The following is a 23027-nucleotide window of genomic DNA, read 5'->3' as shown; positions in this document are numbered from 1 at the left end:
AGTTTTAAAGGTCTAAAATTTTTTGTTGGCACCTTTAAAAATGTTATCACATGCTGGGTGCTCTGGCGCATGCCTGTAAACCCAGCGACCCTGGAGGCTGAGGCAGGGGGATCAGGAGTTCAAAGCCAGCCTCAGCAAAAGCGAGGTGCTAAGCAACTCAGACCCCGTCTCTTAGTAAAACACAAAATTGTGCTGGGGATGTGGCTCAGTGATCCAGTGCCCCTGAGTTTAGTTCCCAGTGCGTGTGGGGGGGAAATCATCACACTCTTGTGTTTTTTACTTTTGGGTCTATAGGTATAGGTGTATTTGTTCAGACCTCTCGAATACTAATAGAAATAAATTGAATATGAATGGAAGTCAGGTACTACTGAGGGAAGCAATTTGCTTTTGAAACCTTTATTTTAATATAGAATTTATGTATGTGAATAGATTCAGGCACATTTGTTGTAAAGGTCAGAGGGAGGAAAGTGAACACACCTGGTTCTTAAGTTCCTAAGTAGCACCAACACACACAAACAGTCCATCAAAGAAGAAGTTCTTAGACTTCTTGCTATGGGTGTTTTCCAGAGAAAGGTCAGGGGTGTTTGCTTAGGCTGCATTTTATTAACAATTCCCTTTATGTCACTGTTAGAACATTAACATCCTATGAGTCATCTTCCCACCCAAGAGAAATACATGAGTTTTCTGAATGGCTAGTGTTTGGGGTACTGGATTTGATAACTGCTTAATAAACTATAATGATTACGGAGGAGTTTAACTTTACAACCTGGGTGTGTATGGTGAATGGGTATGTGTGGAAAGGGAGAATCCTGGTTTCTAAGCTTTTGTGACTAGGTGACTCTTAGAAGTCACTTGTTGTTGTTGGGTTTCTTGGGTTTTGTTTTTTCTCCTGTGCATACCTCTTGTTAGAAGGAAATGGTTACATTTTTGAAGGACTGTTTCTGCATGGCTTTAGGTGTTTTGAGTATGTGTACATCATGATTTTTAAAAATCCTCTTCCTTTATTTTTTTAAAAAGTGAAGGTAATTCCTTTATTTGGTGAGGTAAAAGGCTGTGTTAAAATACTCCAAAGTTTCAAAATAATGTATTGTGGTTATTTTCCCTTGATGGGGTGGGGGCGGGGTCAAGAGACTAGGCAAAAATGTATAATAGGAGTTTTTATCCTAAGAAATCTTAGAAAATCAAAGTATTTCTCCAGTTTAGAGCCAGAAGAGATTTCTAGAGGCCATCTAGCTGTTCTTATTAGAGATAACCCTGGACAGACAAAAGTTGCCCAGGTGGGAAAATGAGACTTGGCCTTTGGTCTTCATATCCTCTTGGATTTTCAGCTGCTGGGGACTCCAGGAAGCCCAAGGGCAATATTCCTCCTTTCTCTCAGCTCTTTGTCTTAGGAACTGGACATCTCTGGTTGGCTCAAAAAAAAAAAAAAAATGCTCAAGAAGATTTCATAACATAAACAGTGATAGACAGTAGCAAGTCACCCTGCAGTCAGGGCTTATGATATAAGGCCGAGTGCTTTATAACAAGTTAGGAAACTGTGATTCCACCTGGGCTTTGGTAGGGTGAGGAAGCCCCAGGCTTACCGCATTGTCATTGCTTGTTGCTGCCAGAAATTATGACACAGCATTAGGTGAACAGACAAAACAAATCATGTTTCTCGAGGCTAGCATGGCAATGTCCACAAAAATAATTAAACACTTAATTGAGCTTTTCATTTCTTCACAAGTAATGCTGTTAAACTTAACAGTCTCATAATTAACCAAAGAACTCAACTAACCAGAGTTCTAAGTCCTGGAACAAGGAGGAAGCAAGGAACTAAGGTAAGAATTTCTTCCTCCTTTCCTGGATAAGGGAAAGTTTCACAAAAATTTTTGAGAAAAACATTTTCAGGTTTCTATTTGCAAAAGTATCTTTTAGCTTCTATTCTTCTCAGCTAACACCCATGATGAACTTTGAATTATGCCTTTCCTCTTCCTTCCTCAGCTCCCTTACACTTAAGAGGAATGCTAGGTGTTTATCCTTTGGTCACCTAGTTGTGGGTGGGTGCTGACTCCCTAATCTCTGCAGAGGTTCCTGCATTTGAGAAAGGATTACAAAACACACAAGTGTGCTTTGGTAGTATCTCTAGCTAAGAAGACATATTGGGACTGGAGTAGCACAAAGTTGGGATATCACTAATTAGGCAGTTTTGAGGAGTTAAGTTCTTTTAAAACTGATCCACAAAGGAACTCAGGAATTTGAAGAAGAGTAGTTTTGGAAGTGTGGTCATGAATACATTTACGTTGTTTGAAAATTATTATTCATTTTTAAATGTGTGCTCTCATCTATTTTTATTAAGGAAAAAATTAGAGATAGCTTACAATTAATGCATGCATACAGTTGCCTCCAGAGGACCCTATAGTGTATGGCTAAATCCTTGGAGAGAGAGAGATGGATATACTGGAGATTGACCCCAGGGGTGCTCTACCACCAAGCAACAGTTCCATTCCTTTTTATTGTTTTGAGACAGGATTTCCCTAAATTGCTGGGACTGGCCTCAAACTTTGAATCTTCCTGTCTCAATCTCCTGAGTAGCTGGGATTAAATTAGGTGTGTACCCCTGCACATGGCTACACCTATTAATTTGAAAAGCAAAATTCTCTTCATTCAACAAATATTTATTTTTTTGCAATTGAGTGCAGTAGATGCTTTCTTTTCTTTTTTTTTTTTTGGGGGGGGGGCGGGTGGTACTATTGATTGAACCCAAGGTCTCACACATCTCACACATGCTAGGTAAGCACTCTACCAGTAAACAATATCTACCTAGCCCCTAATTTTTTTATTTGCATTTACTAATGTGTCTGAATTATTTGCTGCTCTGGGTTTGTAAATAACACAGCTGGAAAGATTTCCAGCAAATGGCCATATAATTACTACTGCTTTTTGTTTGCCCTAGTTATTTGGTCCTGACTGCATACTTGCAGTTTGCTGAGCTCTTTCACTGAGGTGGTTAAGAGTGCCAGCGTGAGCCCAGTGTTGTGATGTGATCCAAGTGTGGGTTAGTCAGCTTTGTGTCCCATGACCCCATCAATGTGCTTTGTTATGTCACAAGAAGTCAGGCTACTGGCCTGGTCTAGAGGAGTTGAACGTGACTCTGAAGGGTCTAAATAAAAATCTCATTCTCTAAGAAAACACTGATTTTTTAGATCATTTATGAGTAACATTCATATCTTAGATATTAAATATTCAAAACCAAGCCAGTTCTGGAGAAAAATTACAATCATACATTCATGAGTAAATAGTTTTGCGTGTTTCCATTTTTAAAAAAATCTCATTGAAACTAAAATAGTTATCAGGGGAATCTTTTTAACTCTAATCATGTGTAGAACACTGTGTGTACCTTTGGTATACTATCTTAATATTACTTCCTATCTCTGTGGGAAGGACCTTCATTAGAAACCTCCTTAAAGTGAGACCCGGAAAAATATAGAGTTGTGTAACATCCCTAGAATGTTATCAAATGTTCAGATTTACCTGACCTGTACTTGAACTGTAAATGAAAGAGGCTATCTCTAGCTAGGTCAAGGGGCATAGCTGAAATTATAGCAGTCATTTCTCACCTTTATTTCTCTTATATTCTAACAAAGCATGAAACTATAGCCATTGTAGACTGATATTCAGTCATGAAATTGAAATCATGTTGGAAAAAGTAATTCCTTCAGGGACAGTGAGGCAGGAAAGGAGCCTTCAGTGAAAACAAGAGGAGTCTAGGACTCAATCCATCTGACTACTAGTCTTCTGACCTCTTGAAATATGTTGATATTTTGGTGTCACGTGGGGGCTTACAAAAGTGCCTGTACCTATAAGTCTATGCTTGGGGGATAGGGCAGGGCCTGGTTGTCAGGATTACTCAAGTACATGATGTGACTTATGTGTAGCCTGGGACTAGAGGTGATTCTCAAGGACACTGACTTCCGAGTCTGGTCACTGGATTCACTGCTGAGCTTTCACTAGAATATACAGATTTCTCAGACAGACTGAAGCAGAATCAGAGGAGTAGTGAAGCCCAAGAATTATTTGGTTCTGTTTGTTTTTAGAATTAAACTACAGACTTTATTCAGGTTTTTCCCATCAAAGTCCCTTTTTTGTTGCAGAACCCAGTCCAGAATACCATGCCTTTATTTGTCATGTGTCCTCAATCTCTTAAGAGTCTGATAGCTTCTTAGCTTTTCCCTGTCTTTCTTGACTTTGACATCTCAGTGAGTGTTGGTCAGGTATTTTGTGGAATTATCCTTAATTTAGGGCTTTTCTGCTGTTGTCTCCTAATTAGATAGAGGTTATGTTTTTGGCAAAATGCCATGGAAGTGATATGTCCTTTTCAGTGAGTCATCCCAAGGGGGCCCTGATGTCAAAATATTTTCCACTGGTGGGGCTAGGGTTGTAACTCAGTGGTAGAACACTTGCCTGGCACATGTGAGGCCCTGAGTTCAATCCTCAGCACCAAATATAAACAAATAAAATAAAGACATTCTGTCCATCTACAACTACAAAAAGGGTTTTTAAAAGATGAATAAATAAATAAAGGTATTGTGTCCATATACAAAACTTAAAAAATATATTTTTAAAAAATGTTTTCCACTGGTGAAGTTTCTCTTGATCATTTTATCATGGTGTGATATCTTCCAGGTTTCTTCACTGTAAAGTTACTATTTTTCTTTTTGTAATGAATGTGTGTCTTGGGGAAAATAGTTTGAGAATGTTTAGACATCCTTTTTTTCCTTAAATTTTTGTCTTCTATTTTGAATACCCATGAATGGATCTTGTTTGTCACAGTTATTACTGTAGTATTCTGATGGTGGTTTTCTGATACCCTCATTCATTCTTCATTTATTTATTTACTTACTTATTTAATTTTTTGTTGTTGTAGATGGACATAATACCAACACAATACCTTTATTTACTTATTTTTATGTGGTGCTGAGGATCAAATCCAGTGCCTCACATGTGCTAGGCAAGCACTCTACCCTGAGCTATAATTCCAGCCCTTCTTTCTTCATTTATTAATTGGAATTCAGCTTTTAGAGAAAAACTGTCCCTTATCATCCTTTATTAATTTTCACCTATAACAATGTGGGCTTATAAATATTTATTATATTCCCTAGGTTATAATTTTATTTTGTGGCTCAGATTGTTCTAGCTTTTTGGAGGTTCTTTCGGATTGATTTCTACGTTCCATTAATATGCCCCCATTTTGATTTTGAGTGTTTGCTTGCTTCCTGGCACTATAAGATACTTCAGCATCATCTTATGATTTTCTGTAATCTGTCCTGAAATCAACTACTTTTCCAAGGAGCCTTGGTTCCTTCTATTGAATAAATTTCACTTAGAAACCAAGATCTGGGAGTATTATTTATTCTAGATCCTCTTCTCACAGCAAGCTAGAATATCTAAGTATGTATTCTGCCCCAGGCATAAGCCCACCGATATTTGTTCATCTGTCCATCAGTGTATATTCAAACTATGAGTTTGTACTGGGACCTCCAATTCTATTCAACACCTCAGGGTTCATTTTAGCCTTCCCCTCTAGAAAATTTTATTTTTAGAAGCTTTCTGGGAATTTATGACTAATCAGACTTGGGGAACAGTGGTTTCTGGATATATATCTGCTGGGTACAGTACAGATCCAAAGACTTTTGTGGCTTAGGTAAGTACTCTTCACTAATGAATAGTCTCTTCCTTTGTAAATCATCGTTTTTCATAATTGAGTTAGTTGTCATTTCTTCATATACTAAAAGGAAGTTTTACATCACTTTTAGCCCTTATAAATAAGGGAACTCACAGCCTCCTGGAAATATCCATTTTTGTAGTGGAGTGGAAAGTGGTTTACTTTCATGGCCAGTATTTTTGTAAAAGCTTGTGAAAAAAATTGAGCACACTTGAGGAAACATCAAGTGGACTAAGTATGAGTACCCAGGGAAGCTGTTAAACATTTTCTTAACATACAAACAGCACACCTACACACATGACCAAAAGTCTTGGGATTTTTCTAAAACCTGATTTATTTTAATCCTTGAATTGTCATTATTGTCTTCTTTTTTTTTTTTTAATAAAGGATTCTATATTCTTTTTTCTAAGTGTAGCTTCTTTCTAAAGCAGTAACTTTCCTGTCAGACTTCTTGATAGTGAACTCTTCAGCTTTGGGTTACTGAGAAGTACTAGATTGTGAACTTGAAGCCTGTGGGTTAGTTGAAGTAAATATGGTTCCCTTTCAACCCTAATGGTAGTCCATCTCACTTGTTCCTATTTGAAATTAACCAGGAAGCCATATGATGCAGTGAGGGGCCTTCAACCCAGGAAATTAACACAAGTAGGACAAACTTATAATGTCAAATAACTTACTTGTGATAGTATCTAAAATTCTTTTGGGGAGAAGTTAGAGGCTGAGAGGATGGTAGAAAGATAAGTGACATTTAGCATATCTTTCTTTCCCTAGACCTACAACCTACAGGAATTACAGTTACTTTGCTCACAGGGTTATAATTTTGACTGCCAAAGTCATGTTGCCAATTCTTGATTTCTAGGTCAATGTGTAAATAGAAAGAACTTTCAAAAGAGATGGAATATTGCAAAGGAAATGGTCTACCGGCATCTGTCTTCCTCTGGAAAGTAGGGTTTCCAAAGCAACCCACTAAAATTATATGCCTTTCAAGATTTTGGGGTTTATCTTTAAAAAATACTATGGATATCAATGATTACCCCACCAAAACAGGTTAGTTACACAATTATCTTAGCAGGTTTAAGATGAGAACCTGTCCTTTAAGACATATTTATGATTATAACATTGCATCTTTAAGTCTGCTCAGAAAGCTTCACATTATCGCGTATGATAGCCTACGGGGAAATCTGTCATCACCTTCTAAAAGACTTTGTGAAATTCCTACCTACAAAAAGCCGTGAAAGTCCTTAAACATAGTATTAATGTCCCTAGATACAGTAAAAGGTGCGATGGGTGTTTTGAGATGGGTTTCCCTGGGCATTTGTTTGGACCTTTGTGTAGTTGTTTGATTCCTTATAAGTTGCTTATATTCCCTGGGCCCTGGTTTTTGTTTGTTGCTTTTGTTTTTACTAGTACAACATACATAAATAATATTTACTTTACCTAAGGGTGAGAAGAGCCATTTTATAATGACATATGGAAAGGGTAAATGTTAGTGCCTTCATTTTTTTACCTAATTGCCATGGCTAATATTAGGAAGACACCTGAATTGTAGCTCAGTTCATATGTGATCTGTCAGGGATATGCAGTGTTTAAAAAAAATATGACTGTGAGTAAAAGATGTTTGAATATTCACCAGGATAGGTGAATCTACATTTTAAGAAAATCTTACATATGAAAATGCAAACTTATAAAATAATTAACTTATCACTTTGAAAATAATTTAAGGTGGGGTTTCTTTGAATAGCAAACTCTTATGAGTGCACTGGAGATATCTTAAAAACAATAGCTAGACTGGGCACATACCTGTAATCCCAGCTACTCAGGAGACTGAGGCAGAAGGATCACAGGTTTGAGGCTAGCTTGAGTAATTTGGCAAGACTGTCTTAAATTTAAAAAAAAAAATAAAATTAAAAGGACTGAGGATGTAGCTCGGTGGTAGAGCACTCCTGAGTTCCATTCCCATTAAAACACAGACACACACACACAGCTAGAAAATCAAGTTTTACTTGATTAACAGAATTACTCCTAAGTGTATACCCAAATAAAATTGTTCACACATTTGTCTCTGTAAGTGTTTTGCTCTGCCTTTATTTGTGATTGCCAAGAACTGGGAACAATCCGTGTCTTCCAACTGGTGAATAAACTTTGTAAGTCCATCTGATGGGGTACTACTTAAAAACAAGGAACTACTGATACATATAACAATATTAGCTAATCTCAAATGTGTTGTGTTAAATAAAAGAAGCCAAATTTGAAAGGTACATACTGTATGGTTCCATTTGTATCATTCTGGAGAAGGGACAGGATAAACTAAAGAGGGGTTTTGGTGACTTGAGGGGATCTCACTTATGGCAATGGCTAAAGCTCACAGAACTATACAAAAGGGTTATAAAGTATATTTTTAAATCTATTTTGAATAGTTAAAGGTACAGCTATTTTAAATCTTCAAATTGCATTTCATAGAGTCAGCATAAACATTTTGCTTGAAGTTTTATATGCTGATAGGTATAACCATTCCATAGGTCAACTTAAGTAATAGTTTAATGTCTTCCATGATTAATTATAAACTCATTATGTTTCCTAATGATTTTTACTTCTTAAATTTCTCCATAGTCATCAGCCAGGTTAAATGATCCCTATAACATTTGTCACTTCATATACCAGAGGTCAAAACTGGGCATATTTTTGCTGGGACAGAAGAGATGAGAACTAAACTATCAGAAAGCTTTATTATATCCTGCAGTTAAGAAAATGAGGGGAGAAGCAATGAAAAGAAATGTGGGAAGGGAAACCCTTTAGTTTATAGAGCTATGATAGTTGGAAACAAGTTTCATCATAACAGTTAAGTGAAGTTGAGGAAAGAAGTTGAGGCCCACCTCTCTCCTATCATGCTTCTTGCTACATTAGGATATACTCAGACAACAATTACTTTTGTCATTATTTTAGAAGCTAAAATATGTTTATACATAGATTTTCTTGCTCTGTACCAAATTCTGTTACTGAAGAAAATGAATAATATTCTGGCACATTGCTGAGTGTTAGGAAAATTAAACTGTTGTGACTAGCTGTTTTCCTTGAAGGCTGTGCTGTGTAGAATTATAATGTTGGATGTTTTCATGTAAGTAAAGTGACTATTAGAAAATTGATAACCTGGCTTGTTTTCTTTCACTCTGCAATCATCTTTGATCTACTGTCACCTTGTCTCTGCCTTAGCCATCTCCCCCCACATTTACTTCCTTTGATAGACCAGCACTCTCTCTTCCGCCCCTAGCCACAGCTGGGCTGCTCAGGTTCTTCAGAATGATCTGCATGCATGCATGTCTTTTGTTCTCACAGGGATATTTTTAGACTTACCCATCCTGAAGTAGGTAGATGTCTTATCACCCAAATAAACTAGTTTTATGTAAGCTTTTCTTAGTAAGGTCTTTACTGGCATTTAGAGAGAAGCATTGGTTTTTGAATGATCAATATTTATGGGACTTAGGGTTGACCTCTACCATTGATTTTTTTTTTTTTTTTAATGTGTGGTGTTACATTTGTGTGTGTGTGTGTGTCTGTCTGTCTGTCTGCATTTACCTCTTGAATTTCACTGTTTGATTCAGTAATACAAAACAAAACACTCTGATTCTCTTCACTAGATCTAACATGCATGCATGCATTCATTCATTCATTCATAGATCCAGAAATATTCAGAGCTGGAGGTATTCAGGCTCAGTGGTAGAGTGCTTGCCTAGCATGTGCAAGGTCCTGGGTTTGAACCCAGCATGGTAAAAAAACAAACAATTCTGCAATGGGTAGCCACTGTGCCAGGTTTAGGGGAGATAGTGAAGCACGCAGCGCTTCCCCCTTCTTTGTTAGAAGAGTTTAGATATAGGCTAAACAAATTAGTGCAGTGTGGTGAGTGCTGTGGTAGGGAGAGAACAGGTTGCTGTGGATGCCACAGTGACAGGCCTCTTTTTGTCACCTTTTTTCTTTATTGTCAAATGTTGAATCTATGCATCCTAATCCCGACTGTTTTCCTGATTTTATTTTCCATTGTTCTCTTAGGATGCATAGTTTATTGTGGATTTTTCCATTTGATCCATTTCCTCTTTATCCAGGAAATCTGAAAGATTTGCTTTTATTGTAAAATATTAGAATGAGAAGAAAATTGATGTTGGATTTTGAAGGATTGTCTTGAAAATTATTGTCACTTGACAGGGGGGTGGAGAAAGGGGAGTTGATGGTTTTTAAAGTGAAATCAGTCATGCCATGGTTCTTCTTTAGTTGATGCCATAGTTCTTTCTTCACCTGGCAAAAAGCTGAAGCAAATAGTTGAGTAAAGCTTGGGGACCCCAACCGGTAAAGAACATACATTGCTGTAGTGGCAAAAGTAGCTTGCCTTACTTGAACGTTACTCAGCCCAACATAATTAGTGAATATGGTGAAATCATCATCATTTGTAACAGATCCAAAATCTGAATTTATCAACTTGTCAGTCTTGAAAACTAAGTTTAAGGTCAGCTTCATGTCTTCTCATTAAGTGGGGAAAAAAGTTAACTTAATCTGCTTACTTTTTTTTTTTAAGTAGAAGGCATTTCCAGTTCCAATGAGTTACATCTGGGGTATTTTCTTGCTCATTTTGCCAAGGTGATCCGCCCTCCCATTCCTACTGGGAATTGAACCCAGGGCCTCACATATTGTAGAAGTGAAGGTAGGCCCTGTTCAACTAGCCACCTCATTCTGCCTGGCAGAAGGCCTGCTATATACTGGAGGAATCATCTGGGGCTCTTGCTCTGCTGAAGGTCTGGAGGCATTGAAGTTTAGATGTGTTGCTGTCAGCTTTTCTTATAGAGTCTTAGCCTCCAGGAGATCCCATAGCTTTAATGGACCATCTGTTTTGTTGTGTTCCTGGGAAGTGGGCTTGGTTGTTCCATGTGTTCTCCTCTTTCCTGTTTTTTACATTATAAAATGAGACTTAAAAGATAGCTAATAACATAGTAAGTTAAACAAATAGGCATTCTACTATGGTGGGGGTTTGGGGAATGATAAAAAGTAACAATTTTATTTGCATGTAATGGCTGAGAGCAGCTTCTCCCTGGAAGGTCATTTCTTTGTCAAGGCTTAGCATCTGTTTTCTGTGGCACTACTGGCTACTTCTCATAACAATACTATATTTATCTGCATTGTAACCTCCTTTCCTTCTTTGTGATTGCTGTCACATCTGGGCACACTGTAAACCTATTATAAAACATCTTGACTCAGGATTATGTGGGTAAGACACTGAGGCACTTTTGCCCCTTGCCCTTCATGGCTAGGGAGAAACTTGCAGCAGATACTGATACCCACTTTCAAGATAGTAAAGTCTTAGCCACCTCTATGTTCCCTCATGCTGCCTGGGCAGGAGGAGACCCGCTGTTCTGGAGGAGTCTTTTGGGGGTCTTGTTCTGCTAAGGATCCAGAAGCAGTGAAGTTTAGATGTGCAGCCATTAGCATCTTTAGTACTATCTTAGCTTTCAGGACTTTAATGGACTGTTTTCATAGAGAAAAACCATAGGAATTTAGTACAAGTTGAATCCAGCCTGCCAATCTATTGCTCTTAGGAATATCAGATTACCTTCAAAGTCCAATGATTTAAGCCTTGGAATTGGGGGCGGGTTGGTTAGTGGAGAAATTTGAGACCCTAAGTTGCAGTGGAACCGGATCTTAGTGAACAATAACAAAAAGTAAATACATCTTGTCTCAGTCTCAAATATAAAATGAGTAACTGACCTTGTGTGACCTGCATTCTCTTTGAAAATCAAATGAGGTAAATTTGATAAAGTTCTTGAAAAATACTAAGTGCTCATTAAATGCAGAATGTAATCTTTGACAGTTTGGGGTTAGGTTCATGAGTATTTGGCTCAGGCTAGAATGTTTAACTAAGTAACAGTGTCCTGGTATCTATTTCCTGAAGCCTCTAGGAATCTCTGTTCCCTCTTAGCACTTTTTCTTTCTCACATTTGTCAGCAGAAAGTTAAGATGGAATGGCAGGTTCTTTGATTAGAGTTGTTTTAATTTGGGACTGGGATTGTAGCTCACTGGTAAAATGCTTGCCTGGCATGTGTGAGGCACTGGGTTCAATCCTCAGCACCACATAAAAATAAAATAAAGGTATTGTGTTTATCTACAACTTGAAAAAAAAAAGTTGTTTTAATCTCTGTCTACAAGGCTGACCATAAACGATGCTCCCAGGAAGTCAGCTTCATAGATTGAATTGTGGTCCAGCAGGAGAGTTGTTGTAGTAGATGCTACCTCTTTAGTGGTATGAGGAGACTGGTGGGTGGTTATGACATCTTTGGATTTCTTGTAATAATTTCTTATTTGTATGGCCAAGTAACATTAAGTAATATATTCAAATTGCTGAAAGTAGCCCATGTGTTGTAAGAAATCTGGGTATTCTGACAAAGTTTTTATAGTTTTGAGTTTTTCTGTCACTTAGAGATGCACTTAGGGTTATAGATCCTAGACTCAGACCTAAATTTGAAAATTGACTTTGCCACTTAATAGTATGGTGGCACTTGGTGAAATAGTCTGTTAATTGGTAGTATCCCAAAATTAAAAACCACTATAACATACAATATGTTAAGAAGATATTTGAGATATTTGTCTTGGTCAACTAGAGCTACTAGAACAAAATAACAGATGGTGTGTGACTTAAGCAAATGTTTATTAAACAACAAACATTTATTTCAAAAAGTTTTGGAGTCTCAGAGGTCTTAAAACCAAGATACTAGGGCATTGAAATTCTTCTTCCTGGCTTGCAGACTTCTTGCTGTATCCTTACCTGGCTAGGAAAAAACATCCTCTGATCTTTTTCTCTCCTAATAAGGACACTAATCCATGGGGGGACGGGTGTCTCCCCTCATGACCTCATCTAAACCTAATTACCTCCCAAAAGCCTCACCTCAAAATACCATCACCTTGAATTTAGGTTGGGGGGTGCAGGGACAACAGACATCCAATCCGTAACAATACTTAATCTTTCTAAGCCTCAGTTTAATTATCTAAGCTAGCTCTGAGATGGTAATACAAGTATAAACCTAAGAAGTTGGGACATAGTAAGCTCTCAAAAAGAAAGTTGTTGCTACTTTAATTATTGTTAACATCACCATATTCCAGAGATGTGCTTTCAGGCATTTTTGATATTTGATAAAAGAGAGGACTGAATGAACTCTTCCAGTTTCAAGAATCGATAAATGCATTTTTGTATTTGCATTTATGCTTCTGAGCCTCAAGACTGAGATGCTGCTCCGTAAACCTCCTTTATTTCCATGTTTCACTATACTACCATCTCATGTCAGCCTGTCTTTCTGATTATATATTCTGCCTTTGCTTTTTCTCTCATTTTCTTGGTGACTTTTTTTTTTTTTTTAATTTTCCTGCCTGCCTTTTCCTTAGTCTTTGATGCCATATATATCCTCCCACTTTTTTCTTCATCATTTATTGTAAAATAGCTTATAATGTATGTTGTTTTGCTGTATTTTAAACTCTTTATTTAAAAAAACTAGTGTCTGAGGTAGGGCATTTCCCCGTATACGACTGGGGGTATGTTGTGTATGTTATGTTCCTGTTTTAGAGTTTGGCTTTCCCAGACATTGACCAGGACAGACCAGTGTTAGACTTGACTTTGTTCTTCTTGGCCTTGTTGTGGCTGGCACTGGGTTGGTATGTGGAACTAAAGTTTTCTGGTACTATATTCTGCTTAAAGAGGAAACTGTTTCACAGATCCCCTCATGTATGTGACCATCAGCTGCTTTCCCCCCAGACAATAACCATGAGGAAGCCTCTTCCTTTAGTTCCTTTAGGGTAACCCTTCTGTCAGGTTGCTGCTCATCATTCCCTGGATATAGTACATGTTAAGGTACCTGGCCTTCATAATATAAAAGCATTTGTTTTATGTCTGCCAAGAGAAAACTAGTTATTTGACAAGCCTCTGTTTTTTCTACATTTAGCAACTAGCATTTACACAATAGATTTTCATGTATAACAGCACATCCCTTAACTATGGTTTAAAATCATCTTGAATAGATGTACTTCCACTTAATTATGGATTTTATGCTCTGATTGATGTAAGCTTATTATACATTCATGTTTATAAGACTTTATGCTGAATGTAGATGCTTAAAGATTATTGTTTTTCAGTTTCTTTTAAGACCTATATTATGGGTTTTTAAACATTTTGTAACAAAAATCATTTTAATATTGCCAGCAGTCAAGTGGTAATATAAAAATTGATTTCTTGGATACTGTTTAATTAATGTGTTGTGATAGACAAAAAGCATATTACAAACATAAAGAATATGAAAATTCTGACAGATCTAGGTTGATGAGAAATACTACTGGTAAAAGAAGATGAAAAGATGGATTATCTTAGATTGAATTTTATTTCACTTGTTTCTAGAGACATTGTTAGCCCAAATTGCACACTGACTACAGAAGTAAGAAACAAATATATAAAAATGTGTATTCCCTTTACCTATATGTTAGTTGCAGTGTTCTCTTATGAAACAATATTCAACAAGATAGTCACATGGTACACCAGCATATGAAAAGATGTTCAATATCATTAACATTCTATTAGAGAAATGCAGATTAAAACCATTATCACTACATACCTGTCATAATGGCTAAAATAAAAAATAATTACAATGCCACACTGTGGTGAGGATAACAAATAACTGAATCTCTCATACATTGCTGGTGGAATGTAAAATGGTGTAGCAACTCCAGAAAACAATTTGGCAGTGTCCTACAAAACTAAGTATGCACCCTTCCGTACATCCTAGCAGTTGTACTCCTGGACATGTGTTCTATTGAAATAAAACTTATTTTCACACCAAAACCTGTTCATAAGTGCTTATAATCCTGCTATTTGTAATAGCCCAAAACTGGAAACAGCTCAGCCAACTGTCACCTCAACAGATGAATGATTAATATACTATGTTATATGTGTACCATGGAATACTGCACAAAAAATAAAAAAGAATGAATTGCTTATACATAGCCACTTGGGTGAGTCTCCAGAGAAATATGCCAGCAGGGAAGGGCTATCCCAAAAGACTACCCTATGATTCCATTTATTTAACTCTTTAAATAACAAAAATTTAAAAAATGAAGAACAGATTAGTGGTTACCAGAGCCTAAAGAAGGAGAAAAAGAGTAAGAGGGAAGTAGTTGTGGCTATAAAAGGACACTTGGTACCACTTAAAAAAAAAAATTAATTCCAGTTGAGATGTTATAAGAATCTTCTCATGAAACACTACTTCTTCCCCACGTGTGTTTTCTTATTTTTTTAGTCTCATTTGTTGGTGGATCATTTGATTGTTCCTTTATTTGGTCAAGAAATAATTATTATTTAATGTGTGCCTAATCTAGTCTTGACATCAAGGTCAAATCAATTGTTCTAAAATCAAAATCATCACCACCTTATTTTATAAATAGTAGTACATTTTGCCACATTGTTCAAAGTCACTTCTTAAATAGGTGCATTAGAGGGAGCCTTGGTAACAAATTTTTCTAGGGTAAAATTATCGTGGCTAGGCTTTGTGGACCTTGAGTACACTTTCAGCTGTGTGTAAAAGTGGGGGAAAAAACTGTTTATTGGAATTAGGACACTGCTATGGGCTCTGGTTCATCTGTAAAGAATGGGGTGAGTTTCTGTGCGGGCAGATAAACTGGCAGGCCCTTGCATTTTCCTAAGGGAAGGGCATTCTTTCTCCCAGTTCCACTTTGGACTTAACCTGGCAACACAGAATGTGCTCTCTGGAACTTTGCAGAACATGGAACTTTGAGCTCAGGGCAGCTGCAAAGCTGGGTTTAGAAAGACAACTGTGCTTATGGTGAATAATTTGGAGACCATTTTAACAGTCTTGTGGTTCAGTAAAAATTGGCTTCTGGATTAGCCAGAACAGTGGAAGGTCTCCCGTCTTGGTCTGCATCATATTGCTGCCCAGAGTGACTTTCCCTAGATCATATTTTGACATAATGTCAGAGGTGATGGTGAATAAAATGTGAGGGTATGCACAGCAGCTGGAAATGAAATCTTACAGCCTTAGAACCAAAGGGTTTTTTGTTTGTTTTTGTTTTGGAATTTGTGTGTGTGAGTGCGTACACACACGCACAAGAATGAGGATGGGGGGAGAGGAGGTAAAGTCAGCTTTAGCTTATATTTTCCCTCTTTTGTCACTTTTTGGAGGACTCTGAAGACCTCTTCTGATCTGATTTAGGTAGAGAACTGAGGTTGAGGAACCAAATTAAAACTCTTTGCTTTGAACTTTGCTAAACACAAATATATGTTCCAGTGAGTCGTGTTGAGGCTTTGCAGGGATTTTCCCTAGAAGTAATGTTATAAACAGCTTAGACCTAGGCTAGCTCACCAAGGTTTGTTTATGTATCTGAACTATAATATTCTGTTAATAGTTCTGTACAGAAGCCAGCTCTCACAACTTTGTTTCTGTTGGAAGATGAATCAGTAGCCCCTGGTTCCATATTGTCTTGTCAGGAGGGCAGTGGTGGTGGTCAGTATTCTGAGTCTATGAAGGTCCTGAGCTTCCAGAAGAAATTGTAATGGCAGTCGGCACCACTTTTGGTGGTAGGAAAGGAAAGAAAACTTGTGAAGCCTCAGGTCCTGGCTGGGATGGCCTTCAGTCAAAAAGAAAGGACTGTTTGGGAATTGTCCATGCATGTAAATGCGTGAAAACAATGGTAGCCAGAAACTGATGGGTTCTAAGTTAGCATGGTTAATGATGTAAAATCTGGCGTACCAATGAGCAGTAGAGTTTTGGTCGTTGCTATTATTTTTGTCTTTGTGATTAGATGCAGAGATTCATTGTTAACATCTCATCTAATTTTTTTTTTCTTATAGTCACAAACCATGAATTATGTGGGCCAGCTGGCTGGGCAGGTGCTTGTCACCGTGAAGGAGCTCTACAAGGGCATTAACCAAGCCACACTGTCAGGGTGCATCGATGTTGTCGTGGTGCAGCAGCAGGATGGCACCTATCAGTGTTCACCTTTTCACGTGCGGTTTGGGAAGCTGGGAGTCCTGAGATCCAAAGAGAAAGTGGTGAGTGCAGTGCACAAGCCTGTCTTCTAGGAGGGAAAAGAGAGCGTCAGTGAGTAAATTGTTGTTGTGAACTTTCTGCCCTCTGCTTCTTTCTTTTGAACTTGCATGTTGTTAAAGACACTCATATGAGAAGTCAATCTGTATAGGTATTGCTTTTGAAATTGTTTCTGAATTCATAAAGCCCTATTACAGGAAGTCTTCCCAAGGGAAAAAGAAGCTGAAAATTATAATGATAATCCTACATGTTGAAACTCAAAAAAGCAAAACAGAAAATAGTCATAAATGAGGGAATTAGGTGTCTATTTAGAAAAAATATATATTTTCTTCACTTTGTTTTTCAGCTGTAAATCAGTTTTTATTGAAATACAATATATTGGTATGAAAGTGTACCCATATAACCATTCTGGTTTTCACTTTCAGAACAATATTCAATAAACTACACAACCTTTACAAAGACTATGTGTTAGATGATTTTTTTTTGACAGTACTAGGGATTAAACTTGGGGTGCCTTACCACAACCCAGGGGTGCTCTACCACTAAACTACATCCCCCTAGCCCATTTTATTTTTTATTTTGAGACAGGTCTTGCTAAGTTACCAAGACTGGCCTTGAATTTGCTCAGGCTGGGCACGAACTTGTGATTTTTCTGCCTCAGTCTCTCAGGTCATTGGAATTACAGGTTGTACACCACCATTCCCAGCATGTTAGATGATTTTGCCCAACTGTAGGCTAACATAAGTGTTCTGAACATATTTAAGATAGACTAGACTAAGCTATGACATTCACTAGGTTTCAACTGAATAGCATTTCCAACTTACGATGAGTTTAGCAGGATATAACCCTATCATTAGTCAAGGAACCTCTGTACAGAGTCCCCCCTTAACTATGGATGATATGTTACAAGACTCCCAGTGATGCTGGAAACCATGGATAGTACCAAACTGAATATACTATGTACTTTCCTGTACACACATATACAAATGATGTAATATCTTTTCCATCTTATCACACTACAGCTTTAACTTTTGCGGTTTGATATCAGTGGCAAAACTATCATGAATTTTTTCTTCACTTTAAAATATTTAGGATAATAACCTTCATATTAATTATGAATAAAAGGCTTATATAATCAAGAATAGGTTATATTTATTTAAAGGAAATTAATACCACATTTTAGTTTGTTTTGACAAACCTATAAAATCTTGTTTGTAGTCTAAATTTGCTTACTGATGTACCAGGACTTGTTCCCAAAACTGACTAAATGGTAAGCCACAGACCATAGACTGGTTGACTTTTATTTGTTTTAGAAAAATGTTCTTCAGAAAGAGGATATTTGTGTTGGCTTTTCTTGTTTTTATATCCTCTTTCCTCAAGTTATGGAGCATTAGGAAGGTTTGCTAGTCTAATGTCAATCAAGTTTAAAAACTTGAGTTAGTAGTACTTTGCAGGTACGTGATTCCTTTCTGCTGTTGTCCCTCTACCTACTGAAGGTTCTATCCATATTTTAAAGCCCCATAGGACACCCTGACCATTTTCTGGCACAGGTCTTAAAAAAAAAAATATATGTTAGAGGACCAACTTGAATAACTTGAAAATTTATTTTCAACTTTGTGCTGTCTCAATGGAGAATCACATTTCAGAATGGCAGGGTTTGTGTGATCTGGCTTATTCTTGGAGTTACCCTTTAAGAAGCAAAAGTAATTGCAGTTTACCTAGTGACTTGGAAACTTTCCATGGCAAAACAGTATTCTTCTGCCACAATTTAGCTTCTCTGCAATTTTTTTCTCTTGTCATATTGAAAGTACTTTCAGACTGGATTTATTGTGGAGGAATCAGCAAAAGCTGTAAACTGTTTGAATGTACCCTGAAATATCCCATTGGTTGTGCAAGGATCTGTTAGATGCCTTTGAGGCTCCCCTACTGACCTGGGTTGTTGATCAGTAGATTGAATTGGTCTTTTTGCCCATTCAAAATGGAACCTTCAGGCAAATGTATGTAGGCACTTGTATATCTGTTAATGATGATCAAGCAGATAAAGGTGCCTTTTTCTACATGTTATATGCATTTAGGAATATAATTTTTGTACAAGACTACCTAATTCATTGTTAAATACCTTGTCAAACCTTTGTGGGTTTGGGTTTTTTTGTTGTTGTTGTTTGTTTTGTGGTACTGGGATTGAACTCAGGGGTGCTCTACCACTAAACTATATCCTCAGCACTTTTTATTTTTTTATTTTAAGTAAGGGTCTTGCTGACTTGCTAAGGCTGGCCTCAAATTTGCAAACCCTCTGCCCCAAGCAGTTAGAATTACAGGTGTGGGCCATTGCACCCAGCTCGACCTGTATTTTTTATTTATTTTTATTTTTTTGTAGTTGTAGATGGACAGAATGCATTCGTTTTATTTGTATATGGTGCTAAGGAGCGAACACAGTGCCTCGCACATGCTAGGCAAGCCCTGTGCTACTGAGCTATAGCCTGAGCCCTCAACCTATATTTTTAATAGGAGTGTAATCAGTGAGACATAAGGAAAGATAAAATTTCTTTTTTTCTACTTCTTCCCTTGGTATCCTGGGAACCCAGAGGATATGTTTGGGAAGAAATTTGGCCATTTGATTTAAAACACAATTTTCCTGTAACAATAAAACTGAAACTATATCTACCTTGAGATACACTGGCAATTTGCACTGTCCTATCAATCTCTGTTAGTTCCCTAGGACTCTAAATTTTCAAATATTTTTGACATCTATGAAGTGGACTTGAAAATTTTTTAAAAATATTTTTTAGTTATAGTTGGACACAATACATTTATTTTATTATTTTTATGTGATGCTGAGGATCGAACCCAGTGTCTCACATGTACTAGGCAAGCACTCTACAGCTGAGCCACAACTCTAGCCCCTTGAAAATATTTTTAAAATGTTTGTCCTTCGTTGCCTAAAGAGCTCTTTCATATTCTCTTAAGTGTCCTCAATTTGCTATAATTTTATGCTAAGTTTAAGTTTTGAAAAGACCAAAATCCATTCCAAGCCTAATCAGGAGAATAAAATAAGTAGTTATGTTGAGTAACGTCATATTTGAAACCTAAAGTTGTGGCCATGAAGTGTTAAGATAGTATGTAAACAATTTAAACTCTGAATTTATATCCTAAAAGAAGCATTATTCCATTTCTCTAGCTAGGTGGGATGAGTATGTAATCTCTGAAATGAAAATTTGGAGAAATATTAGTTTAACTATTTTTTATTAAAGATAAAGTACCTTTATTTCATTTATATTAATTTATAAGCATTATACAACAAATCAATTATTTTAATTATTTTCCATGTCAAGCTTTCAGTTGAACAGATTTTAATGTTTAAGTCATTCTGAAAAACCTGAAATTTGGGATTATGGAGCTATTTTTGTTTTCTCCTTATTTATAATATGCTAGGATGGGACTGTTTAGTTTCTTTTTTCTTTTTTTTTTTTTTTTTACTTTTTCATTTCTAACAAAAATTTAAAAATTTTTAATTTAGTAAGCCTCTTCTTTTATTGTAGAAGCTGCTGCTAGGTTGCAGATGCTTCAGAAATCTTGGATGATGCTAGGTGTGAAACCAGCTTCAACTAGCCTGAAGTGTTTTTATAGCAAATATTCTCTGGAATGTTAAAAAGACTGACTGGAAAAATGAGTTAGGGCTAATGTTTGTCCTATGGAAAGTGATTTACGTAGCCATTTTTTTAAGAAAAAGTAAAAGGAAAATGTTTTCATGTAAAATAATTATTAACATTTCTTTAAATACACAGGATTTTGTTACTCATTCTGCCCATCTTTTTTTATACTATTTATCCTTTTTTTCAGCTTAATGATTTGGTATTCAACATAAAATAAACTGCATGCATTTAAAGAATACAATTTTATAAGTTTTAATACATATTGCCTGCAGGAAGCCATCACCACAGTTGAAATAAGGAATGTTTTGTTTTCTATCCTCCAGTCTCCTCCAATCTGACAGTTCCTCAGTCCTTATTTTTTATGATATCAATTTATTTTAACTGTTTATTTTTTAATTAATTTTAGACTGAGGTAAGTTGCAGGTGTAGTTTTTAAAATTTCTTTCATTCAGCTTCTTCCCCAGATGTTAACATTTTATTTGGCCGTCAAATATTGTTATCAAAACTGGAAATTAACATTCATCTAATGATACTGTTAACTAAAGACCTTATCTAAGTTTCACAAATTTTTCCACAGTTGTCAGCTTTCTGTTGCAGGATCATATTCCCAAATTGCTTTAATCTGCATGCTCTTATAGTTCCTTAGACTTTCCCCCCCACCTTGACATTTTAATGTAGAACAACTAGGCCTGATGGCACATGCCTGTAATCCCAGTGACTCGAAGGCTCAGGCAGAAGGGTAGCAAGTTTGAGGTCAGCCTTAGCAACATAGTGAGACTCTGCCTCAATTAAAAATAAAAAGGGCTAGGGATGTAGTTCAGTGGTAGAATACCTTTGAGTTCAATCACCAGTATTCCAAAAAAAAAAAAAAAAGATAAAAAACAGTTATTATATAGACTGACCCTAAGTTTGAATTCGTTGGTCTTTTTCTCTTGTGGGGCAAGAGCAACACAAGAATATGCTGTATCCTTCTCAGTGAATCACATGAGGAGTTCCGTCATGTTGCAGTGTCTCACTCAGTGGTGTTAATAACTTTCGTCCCTTGGCTAATGGTGTCTGCTGGGTTTCTGTACTGTAAATTTACTTGGGGGAGAAAGCTTAATAATAAATAAATAAACTATTTAATAATAACTCAATAAATTACTATTTATTCACTAATTGAAAATCTGTATTTCAGAGCTGTCCCTGTTCTTCTATTTACTTATTCAATTATTTCTATCAGTATGAATGCATAGATATTAATTTTATAATATGGGATTTTCTGTTACCCATTATAATTATTTATTTGGTTGCTCAAATTGTCCCATTTCAGCTGTTAACATAGCTCCTTCAAGTTGAGTTCTTTCTGAGCTGCTTCTGTCATTTTTTGAGCCCTTCTTTTCTGGCACTATAACATATTATAGGAAAATCTGTTTTCCTTGTCTCAGTTCTGAAGTTAATTATTTTATACCTCCAAAAGAATTCTGGCTACTTTTACTTGGAAAATAGTATTGAAAACAAAGATCTGATCACTAGATGTGTTCATTACTATTGAGGTATCATTATTTCTAGGTTGTTTCACCTGGCAGAACCAGAAAATATATGTACGTATATACACATACATACATGTCCCATCTACATCTATTTGTAAAAACTCAGGAATTTGCTTGGATTCCCCTGATTCCAGTACATCACCACAGGCTTCTTAGCCCCTCCGTATTTGTGACTTTTTTCTCATGATTCTGATTATCCACAGGTTTATCTAGTTATTTGTTCAGACCTATAAAATAGTTTTAAAATTGCTAATCTACATCTACAATAAGAAAAATTTACTACTGTAAAATATTTCTTTATGGATGTATGTATATTGTGTGTATATGTGTCTGTATTGTGAGTGTGAATGTGTGTGTATATACAAATACATATATAATTTGTCTTTAGACATTTTAATACATCTGAAGACATAGCTATTCTAGCCATATATGGTGGTACATATCTGTAATTCCAGCCACTCAAGATGCTGAGGCAGGAGGATTGCAAGTTCAAGACCAGCCTCAGCAGCTTAGCAAGGACCTGAGCAACTCCAAAATAGATAGATAGATAGATAGATAAGATAGATAGCCGGGGGATATAGCTCAATGGTAAAGCACCCCTGGGTTCAATCCCATTGGCAGAAATAAAATAAAAACACAGTTGCTCATCTAGATCTCTCTTGTGACCACCAGAATCATGATTTCTACAGCCACCTGTTTCTTCTTTAACTCTTCTTAAGTTTAATTTGAATTTTGATTCTAGGATTATCAGTTTGGATGTTTTTTTGCTGCACTTTCATCACCAATTTCCTCTTTTAGTTATGTATTTTTATAGAATGTTGCATGGGTCTATCACTGGGGGATGAGGAGGCCATATAATTACCAGGCTCTACTCTTTGCCTGAACTGAATAATAGATGCCCAGTGACCGGTAACTGACAGATTTTGAAGAAGAGTGGTGATTGTTCACTGATCCGGATGGTATCTACTATTAACATAGTTGTCTGTGGACAAAAAAGCAGGCAGAGAAGTTGTGTACAGCTCACATACACAGGGGTTACTGAATCTTGGGTATGTCTGAACTC

At 36.6% G+C, this 23027-nt stretch overlaps 1 protein-coding gene across 4 annotated transcripts in view; it reads left to right on the top strand.

The window, feature by feature from the left end:
- Lpin2 (lipin 2) overlaps positions 1-23027 on the top strand; it is a 76530-nt gene that overhangs the window by 22526 nt on the left and 30977 nt on the right. For 3 of the 4 annotated variants that reach the window (XM_071602885.1, XM_027942908.3, XM_027942909.3), the window contains exon 2: positions 16584-16784. In XM_071602885.1, the coding sequence (XP_071458986.1) occupies positions 16593-16784 (192 nt within the window). In that variant the 5' untranslated portion in view covers positions 16584-16592. Of the gene's footprint in view, positions 1-16583; positions 16834-23027 lie in introns of those variants that run through there. The other variant, XM_071602884.1, reaches the window with a different exon arrangement.

The sequence above is a fragment of the Marmota flaviventris genome, chromosome 16 (assembly GCF_047511675.1).
Source record: "Marmota flaviventris isolate mMarFla1 chromosome 16, mMarFla1.hap1, whole genome shotgun sequence".
Lineage (NCBI taxonomy): Eukaryota > Metazoa > Chordata > Mammalia > Rodentia > Sciuridae > Marmota > Marmota flaviventris.
Note: the sequence above shows the minus strand (reverse complement) of the source record. Positions and strands in the feature narration are given on the sequence as shown.